A 15,758-nucleotide genomic window follows, 5' to 3' on the forward strand; every position below is an offset into this window, starting at 1 on the left:
GCTCACTGCGGCTGCTGGCTACATACGGTAGCCCATGGCAACCCACTGCCACAGGGGCTGCATGCAGCCTATGCCGTCGCCAGCAACTCACGGCAGCCCAGCTCCATGTTGAGCTGTTGTTCAGCATCTTAGCTGTGGAGGGCAGTGTCACTGGCCCTCATATGTGGGATCCGAACCGGGGACTTCTAGTGTCCCAAGCCAGTTCTTAACCATCGTGCCACTCAGCGGGCCCAGGGCCAGATTATTCTTTGCTGTCAGGAATTGTTCTGAGCATTATAGGATGTTTGGCAGCATCGCTGGCCTCTGTCCAGTAGATGCCAGTAGTACCTCCACTACACCCCTGTTGTGACAACAAAAATGTCTCCAGATATTGCCACATATCCCTTGGAGGACAAACCGAGAACTACTAGGTTAACGTACCCCAATTGAAAAATACCAATCTTAAAAACTGTACCAATCTTAGTAAAATACTCTGTTAATATTTAAATACCTTTGTTCAGAATTGACTTGTGTTGCATTTCAGGGAGGGCGGGGGAAGAATAACTCTAGCATTGTGATTAAGTGACCCAAAGGTCACATGTTAAGTTAGTGGCATAGCAAGAATCCAGATTCCTGACACTGTCTGGTGCTCTTCTTCCCTCCATACCTTAAAAAGACTTTTCTCATAGTTTTTGTTACTTAAATTTTATATACCTAATACTTAAACCCCAAAATACATAACACTGTATGTAGTTTCTTTTGAGATTTTGATATTCATAAAGCACTAATTTTATCCCTATAGACACAAAATGATTTCATGGTTATCTGCAATGTTGCAAAAATCCTAGAGCTGGTGGTACCACTGATGGAGCATCCAAGCGAAACTTTCCTTGCCACTATTGAAGAAGATCTGATGAAACTGATCATCAAATATGGCATGACTGTAAGCATTCAGTTTACCATCTCTGTATTGATTAGTATATAAATCATAAATGATAACTTAATCATATGGTGTTACTTCATCTATAACTTTTGTCTAAACAGTAACGTTTTTTGTATCTTCTAGGTAGTGCAACATTGTGTGAGCTGTCTTGGGGCAGTTGTAAATAAAGTGACACAAAATTTTAAATTTGTTTGGGCCTGTTTCAATAGATACTATGGTAAGTTCAGTGCCTGGGCTTTAAAATTATTCTGCTAGATCCATCTAGGGAATTGTAAAAGGTGTGATTGTCCTCTGGTCCACTCAGAAGCAGTATTTTCTGGCATCTTTTGTATTCTCTTAATAACCCAATATGAGTACTTCAGAAATTTATTTCCTCATAAGTAAATATGGGTAAGGTTTTCTCCCATTATGTAAAATAAAATTCAAATATTTGTTACATTAATTCTTCTAGGCTCTAACATGTGTCCTTATAATTAGACATTTAATATTTAGAACCATTAGAAAACTCAATTATAATTCATTAGCAATAATTATTGAACATAATAATTCAAAGATAAAGGGTTTATTATAAATTTTACTTAATTTATTAGGTGCCATTTCAAAATTAAAAAGTCAGCACCAAGAGGATCCAAATAACACTTCACTCCTAACAAACAAACCAGCACTTCTGAGATCCCTTTTTACTGTTGGAGCACTATGTCGGCATTTTGATTTTGATCTGGAAGATTTTAAAGGCAATAGTAAGGTAAGGATCCTACTATTAGTTACTTAGTGTGCTGTAATAAAATAGAACTGTGTGACCCTGTGAACTGAAAGTGACTATAATGACCCAGGATGAAAGCAGCATTAGAGTCCGGGTTGGTAAGAATTCTGAGACAGTGCTACTCAAAACATAGTCTTCAGACTGGCTTCTCATCTGTGAACTGCTTGTCACTGGTCTATAATAAGTTTAGTATGCACAACTTATGTCAGCTTTGCAACAGTAGTCATGCTGTTTAGGTCAGCAGCACTTAGTATTCTTTCATTTTTCTTAGTGAGGGAGCAGTACATTATTTACTTTCTGTCTCGAGCTTCTTTGTCACAGACCTTTATTTTGAATGCCACTATTCTAAAATATATGGATTTATAAACTTACTGGTGATTTATTCTTTAGTAAAGTTCACATGTGAAAATTCTCATTGTATGCTTTTAGGTATTTTTTTCTTTTATAGTTGAAAACTGATTAAGTTACTCTTCTTTATAATACGGATTTTTTTTCCTCTTTAGGTTAATATAAAGGATAAGGTACTTGAACTATTAATGTATTTTACAAAACATTCAGATGAAGAAGTACAAACAAAAGCCATCATTGGTCTAGGTAAGTTAAGTCTACATTTCTTTATAGTTTTTAGTTGTTTGAGAGGTTGAGCAAATTCTGAAATGAGTATAAACTATTGATTTGTTTAAGTATGTTTCTATTTGCTGTAGGATCTCTTGTATAGAATATAGGACTGGGGGTTAAAACACCTGGATTCCATTCCTGGCTCAGCCAATGACTTCCTGGGCAACCTTGAGCAAGTCACATAACTTCTCTGTTCATCAGTTTCCTTCTTAGTAAAATAGAGAGAACAATACTGTCTCCTCCCCCGACTTCATAGGGTTTCATAAGAATATTCATTAAAGCACTTTGATAAAGATGATTTAGAAGAATTTTGTGCTATTGCATATGTTAAATTATTATTTTTCTTTGCAAAACTTTGTCATTATATGTATCTGCCACTTCTAGTTAAGACGGTGGGCAGTCTTCACAGACCTTTATTCATACCATAGAAGCACATGGTAGCCAACACAGAAGAAACCACTTGGATGTATACATGGCCCGTATTTTTCCAGGAGCACTGATGTAGTAAATGCGTGCCTTTGCAGAAGGTTAGGGTTTGTTAGGGCTTATCTGGAAGATAATGGAATATGGGAGAAATATGAGAAGGATTAGCATTAAAATACCTGAATTAAATGTACTTAAAAAATAAAATACAAGAAGAGCACTCTGGGCTTTTGTTTTTGTTTTGTTTTTCTGGAAATACATGTAAAGCTACGCAATAAGATTAATAACTTATTTTGAAACTTTATTTTGGTAGGATTAACAAGGTTTATAATTTAGTAATATGTATGGACAATCGTTTTTATTAATCTTTTGAACTAAATTGAGTAAAGATATTCTAAATTACCCAAACCTCATTCCAATGTTTACTGACTTCTTTAAATAAGTGTAGATTTTGTTGTCTTATTCCTCCTTCATCCCTTTCAGAAAATTACATATTTCTGAAAAAAGTTAGATATCACTTACGAGGGAGTTATATTGGTTCAGTGTTACCTTCAAGCCAAATGTGTACCTTTGAATGAATATTCAGTCTGGACATGAGCTATATAAAGTGGCAAAACTAATAATGGTGCCCCTAATTCAGAGAGCACATTCAGTTGACCCTTGAACAACACAGGTTGGGGCACTGACCCCCACATAGAAGAAAATCCACTTACAACTTTTGACTCACCAAAAACTTAGCTGTCCCTCAGTATCCATGGGGGTTTAGTTCCAGGAGGCCTCATGGATACCAAAATCCACAGATGCTCAAGTCCCTTATATGAAGTGGCGTGGAACAGTGCACAGTCGGCCCTCCACATCCACAGATTCCCAACTGTGGGTGGAAAATACTGTTTTCAATCTGTGGTTCGTTGAATTAGAAGTTGCAAAACCCAGGGAGACAAAAGGCCAACTGTATATTAGGGGGAAAAAATGTGTGTAAAAAGAAAAGAAATTCGTGTGTAAGTGGACCCCCACAGTTCAAACCTGTGTTGTTCAAGGGTCAACTGTATGTAAATTTAAAGAAGCAGTAGTATCCAAAAAATAGTGCCTCTAGACCAGTTAATAAAAGACATCTTGCCTGGGCCATAGTTACCCTGTGTGACCTTGGGCTAGTTATCTGATCACTCTATGCTTTGAGTTTAGTTTGTTATTTGACATCAATAATACCTGTTGTCATCAAGGATCTTCATTTTATCTCACATAAATAAGCATTTTATACAAATAAGCATGAATAATAGTATTTTGGTACTTATTAACTTGTGTTTATAAAATTCAGCTTTGTGGCTTCATTATAATGCCATATGAGAAAATAAATGGAAGATTTTTTAGCTTTAGTTTATTTTAGAATTATCCTGTTTCATCAAATGAATATATTTCAGTATTTTTTTTTAATGCCAATGTAGTACCTTTTGCTACAGATCTAAAAATGTTTGCAGACATTACCTCTTAATTCCTGAAAACATCCCTTTGAGGTAGGTGGGTGGTAAATATTATTGTCCCCATTTTACAGATGGAGAATTGAGGCACAGAGAGATTATGTGACTCACCCAAGGTCACACTACAAGTCAGTGGTGGAGCCAGGAATAGAACCCAAGACTCCTGACTCCTAATCCACTCCCCTAGCCACTAGGCCCTGCTCCCTCCTCAAGGTTTCCTCTTGTGTGAAATTCTCCTTTGAAATGCCATTTCTTGTTTTTAATTCATGGGGAAAGAAGTACCTCCTCTAATGCTTCTCTAGGTAAGGCCACAAGCATATTCTTTTAGTCATTTTAAGTTTTAATTTTTGAAATAAGGAGCTGTCTATATAATTTATCAATATTATCATTAAATATTATATTTAATTTTAATATGAATATATCAAGAGGTTTTTTTTCTCTTTTCTTTAGGATTTGCCTTTATTCAGCATCCAAGTCTAATGTTTGAGCAAGAGGTGAAAAATCTGTATAATAATATTTTATCTGATAAAAATTCCTCAGTAAATTTAAAAATACAAGTGTTAAAAAACCTCCAGACCTATCTACAAGAAGAAGATACACGTATGCAACAGGCAGATAGAGACTGTAAGTAAAAATACATTTTTACATTTCACAGTGTGGGTATAGTTAAAAAACTCTGACTCATTTTTAATCCAGATATCTAAATTTCTTTATCTATTAGATGAAGGAATTAAGTTCAGAAGGAGTCCTTAAGTCCATAGCTAGGCTTAAGGACATTCATAAACTCCTTAAAATAGTTTGTAAAATTTAATATATGTGCAGACATTGACATTTTGAGAGGAGAGGGGTTATAGTTCTTATCAGGTTTTCAAAGGTTCTCCGACAGAGACCAAAAAATAAAAAATAAAAGATTACAAGCCACTGAGCCAGAGCACTAGCTATAACATTTCGTGCTTTTGGTTGTGGCCATGTGATGTATTTAAGTAAAGTTTAGTATACATGTTCTTAATATGTTTACTTTTGTAGGGAAGAAAGTTGCAAAACAAGAAGATTTAAAAGAAATGGGTGATGTTTCCTCAGGGATGAGTAGTTCCATCATGCAGCTTTACCTCAAACAGGTGCTTGAGGCGTTTTTTCACACCCAGTCAAGTGTACGCCACTTTGCCCTAAATGTCATCGCATTGACTCTAAACCAAGGTCTTATTCATCCAGTTCAGGTAAGATTGTTTTAGTAAGCAGAATTTACTAAAAGAGCCGGCTTTGTTGTCTTTTGATGACACTGTGATTAGAAAATAAGTAGTTCTTTATTCCTCTTAGTTAAATTTTTTTTTGGGGGGGTCCTAAACTCTTACAAGAGTCCAAGTTTTAGTTTATCTCTTAGGTTGTCATTACTGTAAAATACCCTTATATTCACAGTGTCATCTCTATGAAACAAACTTCTGATTTATATTTGCAGAATATGTACTCAGAATCATTTTCTGAGTAGGGATGATAAATTTGTTTTAGTCCATTTTGACTCTTATCCCTAAGAACCAACAGCATGTAATGTCAAGAGAGTTAACTGGGGTTAAGAGTATAATCTAACTGTTAAACAGGGTGGATTTTAGTCCACAGAAAAAAGTAAATTATATAACCTGAACCCAGTTCCTTCATCTGTAAATTAGAGGTAATATCAACTACTGACACCTCAGAGCATTGATATAAGGATTAAATGATGTATTAAAGACATTTCTAAGGACTGGCAGTTAGTACTGATGTAGCATATATCATCTGACATGTTCAGGAGAGTATCATAGGCTACAGAAGTGAATTTATTGGATAACCAAAGTCCATTATCCTTCAAGATTTTTATTTTGGCTATTTTTAGTGGAAGTTTTTCTAAAATATGCTATATGTAATTGTCAAGATCACATAATAAAAGGTAAAGTAGTAAGTTGAGACTTGAATTTTTGAAACACTTAGAGCTCTTTGTTGTTATTCTAAATGGCCTCAGGTGGTTGTGCTTTTTATTATTATGTCTGCTTTCTTAAACCTTTCTTTTAAATTTCACACTTACAAAAATATTGCAAGAGTGGTACAATGAACTTCTTTATACTCTTCACCTATATTTACCATTTGTTACATTTTGCCACATTTGCTTTATCTCTCGTACTCTATCTTTTCTGTCTTTATCTCGTACTTTATCTATTTGCTTTGTCTTTTCATACATACACTTTTTTCTGAATCATTTGATAGTAAGATTCAGATACCACGATTCAGCATATATTTTGTAAGGATAAGAACTTTCATAAAACTATAATACAATAATCAGGAATTTTAGCGCTGATATGGTATTATCTAATATACAGTCCATTTTTTAATTTTGCCAGTTTAGCCAGTCATATCCTTTATGGACTTATTTCCCCATTGATTCAGGATTTAATCCATGATCACCAATTTTAGTTAGGGCCATGTGTACTTTTTAAAATTTGTTTATTACTATTGTTTCTCTGTCCTCCTCACTGCTACTGATTCATATTCACTTAACTTAGTAGTGGCGTTTCTTGACTTTAGAAGTACAATAAGTATGGTTGTTACCAAAATACTAGCTATCCAATCATTGAAGCCATATCTAAAATAATCTTTATGGAAAGAAATTTATGTTTTCCTAGTTTTGAGAATGGAAGACAAATTACTTTTTGCCCTATGTTATTTTTACATAGCAAATTCAATCAAGCTTAAAAAATTACTGGATTACACATTTGTAGACTGTCATAGCCTTAAATGGGTATTCTTAGTGTGGGAGCCCTTTATATTAAAAGAACCTTAAAGGCCGACCGAGTGGCTCAGTTGGTTAAGAGCTTGCTCAAGAGTGTGAGCTCTGAGTAACAGCGGTTCGATTCCCGGCCCGAGCTGAGCTGCCAATAGGTGGCAGCATGGCTCAGCATGTATGAATGAATGAACGAATACCTTCCTTAAATTCACACTGAAATTGTTCACATATCACCACATCGATGTTTTTGCTGTGCTCCAGTGGGGTTTTTTTGTTTGTTTTTTTCCTTTAAGCTAAATCTAAGGGAAGAGTAATCTTTTTTAAAAGAACTCTAAAACATGGCATATAAAGGAAGGCCTATAAAGCTAAATTCACATATCCCAGATATATAGTGAATTTTCATATGTCAAGATACATGTGGAGCTTTTACTGCTATGATGTCTTATGTCTTGTAAATCCTATGTTTTTATTTCTAGTGTGTACCATATTTAATTGCTATGGGCACAGACCCAGAGCCAGCTATGCGGAACAAGGCTGATCAGCAGCTTGTGGAAATAGACAAAAAATACGCCGGATTCATTCATGTATGTATTTTTAAATTATATACCCTAAACTTAAACCTCTTTCTTTGGTAACTGTCCTACCCATATTCATATTAGAATAAAATACTTTGCGTAGTACTTACTTGTAAACATGCAACTAAGTTTGTTCCACAAGGTGTTTATTCTTGTTTAAAATTAACTCTTAAGGTTGAGCTAGAGGTGATAGTCCAGCAAGCTCGCTGCATGCATGGGTTCTAGTCCCTGCTGTGTGATCTTGGTAGTAATGACTCTTCTAGGTCTCGATGTTTTTCTTCTGTAAAATGAGGGGATTTCAGTAGATGATTTCTAATGTTCTTCCAGCACTTGCATCCTATGATGTTATTATTTAAATAACAAAACCAAATATTGAAGTTAGCCTCAGACTGTAATGCTCAAAATATATTTTTAATTTGACTTTTAATTTCCATGACAAAAATGAGGCTTTTATTGATTTCAGATGAAAGCAGTGGCTGGTATGAAGATGTCTTACCAGGTACAACAGGCAATCAACACATGCCAAAAAGATGCTGTAAGGGGTTTCAGACAAGATGAGTCCTCTAGTGCTTTGTGTTCACACCTTTACTCCATGATCCGTGGAAACCGCCAACACAGACGAGCCTTTCTAATTTCTTTACTCAACCTCTTTGATGACACAGCAGTAAGCACCAAAAAATTTATTATTTTAAGAAAATTAATGTTTTATAAGTTTTATGCCTAAAGTATAAAGTATAAAAGTATAAAGTCACCAGTTTTTAAATATTACCATTTTAGTCAATAATAGTGACTATATTAAATATGTGTTTCTTTAAGTCTTCTATGTTATTACAAGGTATACAGTAAAAATTGAACGGGAAATTTTTCAGGAGAATAAATACAATGAGTGATAAAGTATAATTGTGTCTTCATACTCAGTATCTTATAAACTTTGATAACGTACATATGTAAGGTGAAATGTCACTCATTTCTGACAGACTTGAATATTGTTAGAATAACTGTTGTAGGTATTTGGTTGCTGTGATCCCTACTTGTTCAACTTGACTTCCTTAATGAAGAGCCCACATTAGTGTAATTATAGTTTGACCCTTTGGGCTATTGCACCAGTGACATTTTTATGAACCATAAGCCAAGAAAACAGAACATCCTATTCTTTAAGTTTAATCTCCTAATTTATTCATTCATTATGCACAAATATTTATTCAGCACCTGCTATGTGTGGCAGCCATTGTGTTAGAAGGTGAACATAAAATAGTAAATAGCACAGATATGGTATCTTCCCACGTAGAGCTTATCAACTTGTCTATGTGTGTAAAGCTTTAAAAACAAAAGAATTTTTTTTTTTTACTTTAATCACTTGATAGCCTGAGTTTGTTGCTGTTTCAGCACGATATTTTACTAGACGTCTTTTCAGTACTACATGACATTTTTGGATATATGATCTAGCAAGTAAATATTACAAACATCTATTCCATAAATACTTGGGAGATAATTTAGTCATCATCGCCACCACCATCCTCATCATATCATCAGCATTAAGCTTTCATTTTGTGTAGGCCTTTGTGCTAGGATTCCAAAATGGTATGATATAGTGCTCTTGCCCTCACTGAGTCTTGTCTCCAGATGGGGGGAGAGGACACAAAATAATGGAAATAAATAATAGTTGAGGTCAGCATATCCCGAGTGCCAGGTGGTTTATATCAATGATACCCCTCTAGTTCTTTATCTCTCTCCTGAGCTTCATTCCTGTGTGGTTTCATTGCCTGCTGTATGTCATTAGTTTGATGTTCTGTCAACTCAGCATGTGTAATGCTAAATCCAGCTCTCATCATGCAGTGATTTCTCCTTACTACCTCCAACAAAGAATGTCAGAGGAAGAACAAATTACTGAAGGCTTAGGGGGATTAGAGGAAATGGCTCTATTTAAGGAAAGGGTAAAAACATGAAGAAAGGTACAAAGATAAGATTGTGTGGGAAATAATGAATAGGTTGTTATTTAGAATAGAAAGGTCATAGTGAGATATGGTTTATGGAGGATCCTATAAACAGTGGAAAACCATTGAAAGTGTTTGAATAAAGTGATAAGGACAGGTTCTAAAGAACATTTTAGAAACACAGATTTTTTTTTTAGCATTGTGTTCACATCAGAGGTAATAAGTAATTAATCTATTACGATGACAGTAGGAGAGAAAAGAATGGACAGTAAGAAAGGAAAGAAGTAATGTTGGGAGGAAGGAATAAATAAGACTATGTCAGTAGAATAGTCAGAGGATAACTGGCATATTTTTATCCTGAACATCTAAGAGAATAAAAAGGATTGTTACTAAAAGCAGTTTGACAAGGAGTTGGCTTGGGAAGAACATAGAAGAGGAATAGTCAGAGAGCTCGGAAGAGAGACTACTAAGGAAGAAAGTTTCAGGCAGGGAAGGGTGGATGATGGTGTTTGATGCAACTGAGAAGTCAAGGAGAATACGTAAAAAAGAAAGAACGGAGGGGAAAATATAGGAGGGGCAGCCTTTGACTAGGCTTTTAAGAAGTTTGATTTATGAAAGGAAGGATAGGACTTTCTTATGACCAAAGTTGAACAATTTCAGAGTTTTTGAAAGGTTTAGTCAGAGTAATCTTGAACAGTCTCAGTTTTAGGAGGAAAAATATATACATATTAATTATAGTGTTAAAATCAATAGATGAGGTAGGGTTCTATGTCTGCATTTCCCCAACTTTAACATGTAATTGTTCATACATATTTAAAAATAAAAAAATAGAGTGAGAGTCTCATGAATACGATACGAATAGCAAGGTTATTCCACCTGTCCTGTGGGATTCTTGTTGTTGCTGCTACTATTGGGTTTTCTATTGTTTGGATGGCAGGATAGGAGAGACGGTAGGAGAGTGGTTTTTTATTGCTGTTTTTTCTTTTTCCTTTTTTTAAGCTGTATATGTTTTAAGGGAATTTAAATATTAATATGTCTTTCTGTTTATATTATGTATGATCATGAAATGCTGATGCTTTTTAAAGCAATCAACTCATAGTAACCATAACGTTTCCTTTAAATTGTGCCTACCTTAGAGTTTTTATAGTGTGAAACTGTTAGCATTGTCAGAATGACTCTGATATTCTAAATTATATACATGTAGGAAATGCATAAATGTTTTATGAATAGATGAACTTTTTTTTTAACCCACATATTAGTACTGTTGGGTTGTCGGAAAAGTCATGACATTTTTTGTGTTTTTCGTTGCAAAAATGCATCATGACTTTTCCGGCAACCCAGTATAATTACCACTTGTTTTTGAGGACAGAATAGTAACTGTGTGTAACTGATCTCCATATGGGTTAAACTCTTAGAAGCACAATGACAGATAATTATGAATTCAGATGTATACTTTCTGATGTGGTATGGATTTATCATAAAGATTCCATATACTCTATAAGAACATAGAGGGAATTCCACTTGGTTGCACCAAAAAATTTCACCTCTTCCTTTCTTGAAGTACTGTGGTCTAAGTCATTATGAAATCTGTTTAAATGGGTATTAGATTATTTTATAACATCCATTTCTGTCCCCCCTCCTCCCTTTCTCAGCTCTGTCCCTCCCTCCCGCCTTCCTTCCCTTCTCCCTCTCTGAAACATTGACTGAGGTGAAAGTGCCTGTAATATTGGCTTTTTGGATGGATTTCTAGATTATCCACTAAATATGTATACCTTTTTTTAAAATTTACAGAAAACAGAAGTGAATATGCTCTTGTATATAGCAGACAATCTAGCCTGTTTTCCATACCAGACACAGGAAGAGCCGTTGTTTATAATGCATCATATAGACATTACACTCTCAGTTTCTGGTAGTAACCTACTGCAGTCATTCAAGGAGGTAAGTTACACACATTACTATTCTTAATGCATCTGTCAAAGTGCAACCATGCTGTTTTCACTGTTTTGTTTCTCATTGTTCTTTTTCTTCTTTTCACAGGTTTATAAAATCATTCTAAATGAACTTATTGAAATCTGGGCAGTGCTTGAATTGGGGAGAAGTGGGTTGCCATTTCATTTCTATTAAAAAAGACCTAAAACCATTCCATTTCAGATCATTTAGGTGGATTATATATATGTATGTGTGTATGTATATACATACATACACACACACACAAACACACACACGTGTGTGTGTGTTTGTGTGTGTGTGTATGGATTGTCTTATTGATAAGCCATCTCACTTCTTTATTTCTCTCACTTTAAGCACTGACCTTAAGTGTTTGGTGTCCATTCATATATTCATTTAAACCCCATTTATATATTCATATTAAAGTACCTTGCTATTCTATAAATCTGGTAATGCTATAGGTCATAATAGTAAATTGAAGAGATATAGATAATGTACCAAAAAAACCCTCAGAAAATGTATATTACTATTGATTTCCTTATCCCTGAACAGCAACATCAGAATGAAGTTGGTATATTATGTGCCCAAAACTTTACTAAATTTGTTATACAACTTATGTCTTCTCTGTCACGGTTTTTAGGAGGAAATGTAAGTGGTTTGTCAAAGCACCTGGGCACCAGGCACATAGTTGGCACTCAGTAAATTTTTTATAAATTAATTGGAATATTTTCATGTGCCTGGTGATACAAGTAGATATCATTTTACAAAGTTGTATTGCCCAAAACTCAACCTGGTCAAATTAGTAAATCTGGGAGATTATTTTCATACCTAAGGGTTGGAATTACAAAGGCATCTAAACCCTCGCTACATGATATGTGGACTAAAATCAGCAGCACTGGCCTCTCCTGAGAGCTTTTAGAGCTAAAGAACCTCAGGCCCTACCCTAGACTTGCTGAACCAGAGTCTGCATTTCTAACAGAACCCCTAGGTGCTTAAAATTCACATTGAAGTTTTAGAAGTTAGTAATTTCTCAGGAACTTTAGCCATCATGTTATTTTACTTTCACTTCCTGTTGTAGATGTACTTATAAATATTTCTCCTGTTTTATTTCTTAACAGTTACGTTTTGAATAATTGCTTTGTAATCTAGTCTTTTCCTCCTCTTAAATCCAGCTGACTTTTCTTCTTTTTAAGAGTAATAGTTTTTATAAAGTAAAAAGAAATAATATATAGTAAAACCTTGGATTGCGAGTAACTGGATTTGCGAGTGTTCCGCAAGACGAGCAGACATTTCCAATACATTTTAATGTGGTAAACGAGCGATATCTTGTAATCCAAGTAGTTTGTATCCGGAACAAATCATGCTCGCAAACCAAGATATTACTGTAAGTATTTAAGAAAAGTTGCTTGTTAGGGAGACCACTTCATAGATGGTGTAGAGTCCTGACCACCACACTGTATTTCTGAAGCTGATGTTGAATAATATTGTATGTCAACTATAATTATATATACATATAGTCATGGGATGTGGAGTAGAGTGTGGGAATGGAGTCAATGGAATTGTAATAGATAAGTATGGCATCGGGGGTGGGAGGGCAGTAAATGGGGGAGGGGGGTTTCTTTTGAGGGGTGAAAAGGATAACTATTGCATTGTTCTGTACACCTGAAACTAATAATTAAAAAAAAGTTGCATATATAAACTATTAATATAAGGATGCTTTTAGAAGCTGTTGAATGGAGCATATGTGTATAAGTTAGTAGTATTTTGTTTTTATTGGTTTTCAGACTGAATAATTTTTTTTTTCCAGTCTATGGTAAAAGACAAAAGGAAAGAGAGAAAATCATCACCTAGTAAGGAAAATGAGTCAAGCGAAAGTGAAGAAGAAGTTTCCAGGCCTCGGAAGTCACGGAAACGTGTAGATTCTGATTCAGATTCAGATTCAGAAGATGATATAAATTCGGTGATGAAGTGTTTGCCAGAAAATTCAGCTCCCTTAATTGAGTTTGCAAATGTCTCCCAGGGTATTTTATTGCTTCTGATGTTAAAACAACATTTGAAGAATCTCTGTGGATTTTCTGATAGGTAAGGTTACATAAGCAGGGAAAGAAAAAAACATTGTTAAAATAATAAAGAAATATGAAACCCAGTTTTAATTGCACTCTTTATAATATTGAAAGTGCTAGTTTTAAGAAGAGCTTGTTTCTTTTTATTTATATAGTATTTTGTTGTATAATCTAATTTGTCCATTGTGTTTGAACAAAGGAAAAGCATATTCCTTTACTTGGTAATAATGCATTGTAAATTAATGGACTTATTTTGTTGATTTCTTTAAAAAGATTTTATTTGAGAATTAGGCTAATCTCATAATGGATTGCAGATTTAAGTGTTTAAAGAGCTGTGAATGAAAAATAGATACAGACCAACTAGGCTAAGCTCTTACAGAACCCAAGCAGCCTTTAATGTCCTCTATAGGGAAGAGATGCTAATTATTGTGAATGCCCTGAAATTTTATTCACGTTTAGTCACTGTAGGTATCTCTTTTCTACCTGTACCCAATAAATGTTGGTTATTTTTTTCACAATCATTGAAACCTTACATTAGGAATGACAAAGTCAAATGTTCATAGGGGACAGATAATGAAATGAGTGAAGTGGATCTGGTAGAAGGTAGAAGGTCACTGGCCAACTGGAAAGAGCATGTTTCATCCAAAGGGCTTGGATATTACTCAGGTGTTCATCAGTTTGTTGCCACAGAAGAGAGTGGGCACAACGTGGTCAACAGCTGCCACTTTTTCAAGAGAAGCTAGATAATCCAGATATTTATGACCAATATCTTGATGTTAAATCTTGGCAATTAATTCAAAGTGATTTAAAATCTTGTAAGGTCTTGGGGCAGTGCTTGAGAAGTTGGAAAGATTTTTAAGCAGAGTTGTTATTAATATGATTGTAAACTTTCTGGCTGCTTATAGAAAATAGTTGGGGATGGGGTGCAAAAAAATAGGTAAACCATTTAGGTAGTATTGAGTAATTATATTAATCTTAAAACTGTACTAAAATCACAATCATGGTATTAAAAAGTAGACATAACAAACTACTTTCTTTTAAATGATGCTTCTATTCAAGACAAATACTGAGGGAAACAAGAGAACATTATTCTTTTTAATCTTTGCCTTTATGTCTTTATTCCTTTTTTAAAATTATATTTATTTTTTGTCCAAATCACTGGTTGAAATTTGTATGACGAAAAGTTTATTAGTAAATAAGATTTAGGAGCAATTTAAATGTAAATGCCTAAGAAAATTTCAGTTATTGGTTTTGTTTTTCCTAAACAGTAAAATTCAGAAATACTCTCCATCTGAATCTGCAAAAGTATATGATAAAGCGATAAACAGAAAAACAGGAGTTCATTTTCATCCCAAACAAACACTGGACTTCCTGCGGAGTGATATGGCTAATTCCAAAATCACTGAAGATGTGAAGAGGAGTATAGTAAAACAGTATCTAGATGTGAGTAGTAAAACCAAAATAGATTTCCTTCTAATAATGGCTTTTGTGAAAAGTAAATTTTGAGAGGGAGTTAGTTATCCTCCTTTACACTGAAGGTAACCTTCATGAACTATCAAGATTATTTTTCTCTCTGTAGTTTTAAGGAATTACTTTAAGCTTGCTTTCCCATTTCACCCACTGTATCATAATTATTTTTTCCTAGAAAATGCCAGCCCCACCACTAATTTTATTTTAACAAAAATGAAAGTTTTTAGGCAAATTTTAGGAAAAAGCCATGCCCATTTATGTTTTTTTATTTGCTTTTGTTTTTTGTTTTTTTATTGACTGGATTATTACATGGTTTAAATTTCATAAAAACGGTAAAAAGTCATCTTCCTACCCTCTTTAGCCATTCTTTGCCTCTCCTTTCTGTCAATCAATGTTACTACTTTTTCATGTGTTCTTACAGAAGTAATGCAAGTATGTTTGTGTGTGTGTGCATGCATGTGCTTGTGTGCACACATACAAATATACATAATAATGTATTTGTATGTCATATATATATACTCACTTAACAAGAATGTGAGTGTATATATATTTAAAATATGCTTTTAAAATGTCTTTAAGAATAGGCAAATTTATAGAGACAAAATAGAGTAAAGGTTACCAGGAGCTGAGAGGAGGAAGGAATGGGGAGTTATAGAATGGGTACAGAATGAGTTTCTGTTAATGATAAAATTTTGGTATGACCATGATAATGGTTGTACAATATTGTGAATATACTTATTGCCAGTGAATTGAGCACTTTAAAATAATTAAAATGGTAAATTTTATGGTCTATATATTTCACTGCAATAAAAAAAA

The 15,758-nt window shown here is 34.3% G+C and overlaps 1 protein-coding gene across 2 annotated transcripts in view; it reads left to right on the forward strand.

Moving 5' to 3' along the window:
- Nucleotides 1–15,758, forward strand: part of NIPBL (NIPBL cohesin loading factor) — a 191,280-nt gene that overhangs the window by 172,363 nt on the left and 3,159 nt on the right. For both annotated transcript variants that reach the window (XM_019650739.1, XM_019650740.1), the window contains exons 35-45: nt 782–922; nt 1,046–1,139; nt 1,513–1,667; nt 2,189–2,279; nt 4,652–4,825; nt 5,228–5,418; nt 7,430–7,537; nt 7,992–8,192; nt 11,254–11,400; nt 13,217–13,491; nt 14,741–14,915. In XM_019650739.1, coding sequence (XP_019506284.1) covers nt 782–922; nt 1,046–1,139; nt 1,513–1,667; nt 2,189–2,279; nt 4,652–4,825; nt 5,228–5,418; nt 7,430–7,537; nt 7,992–8,192; nt 11,254–11,400; nt 13,217–13,491; nt 14,741–14,915 — 1,752 coding nt within the window. The remainder of the gene's footprint in view (nt 1–781; nt 923–1,045; nt 1,140–1,512; nt 1,668–2,188; nt 2,280–4,651; nt 4,826–5,227; nt 5,419–7,429; nt 7,538–7,991; nt 8,193–11,253; nt 11,401–13,216; nt 13,492–14,740; nt 14,916–15,758) is intronic.

The sequence above is a fragment of the Hipposideros armiger genome, unplaced genomic scaffold (genome assembly GCF_001890085.2).
Source record: "Hipposideros armiger isolate ML-2016 unplaced genomic scaffold, ASM189008v1 scaffold_146, whole genome shotgun sequence".
In the NCBI taxonomy this organism is placed as follows: Eukaryota; Metazoa; Chordata; class Mammalia; order Chiroptera; family Hipposideridae; genus Hipposideros; species Hipposideros armiger.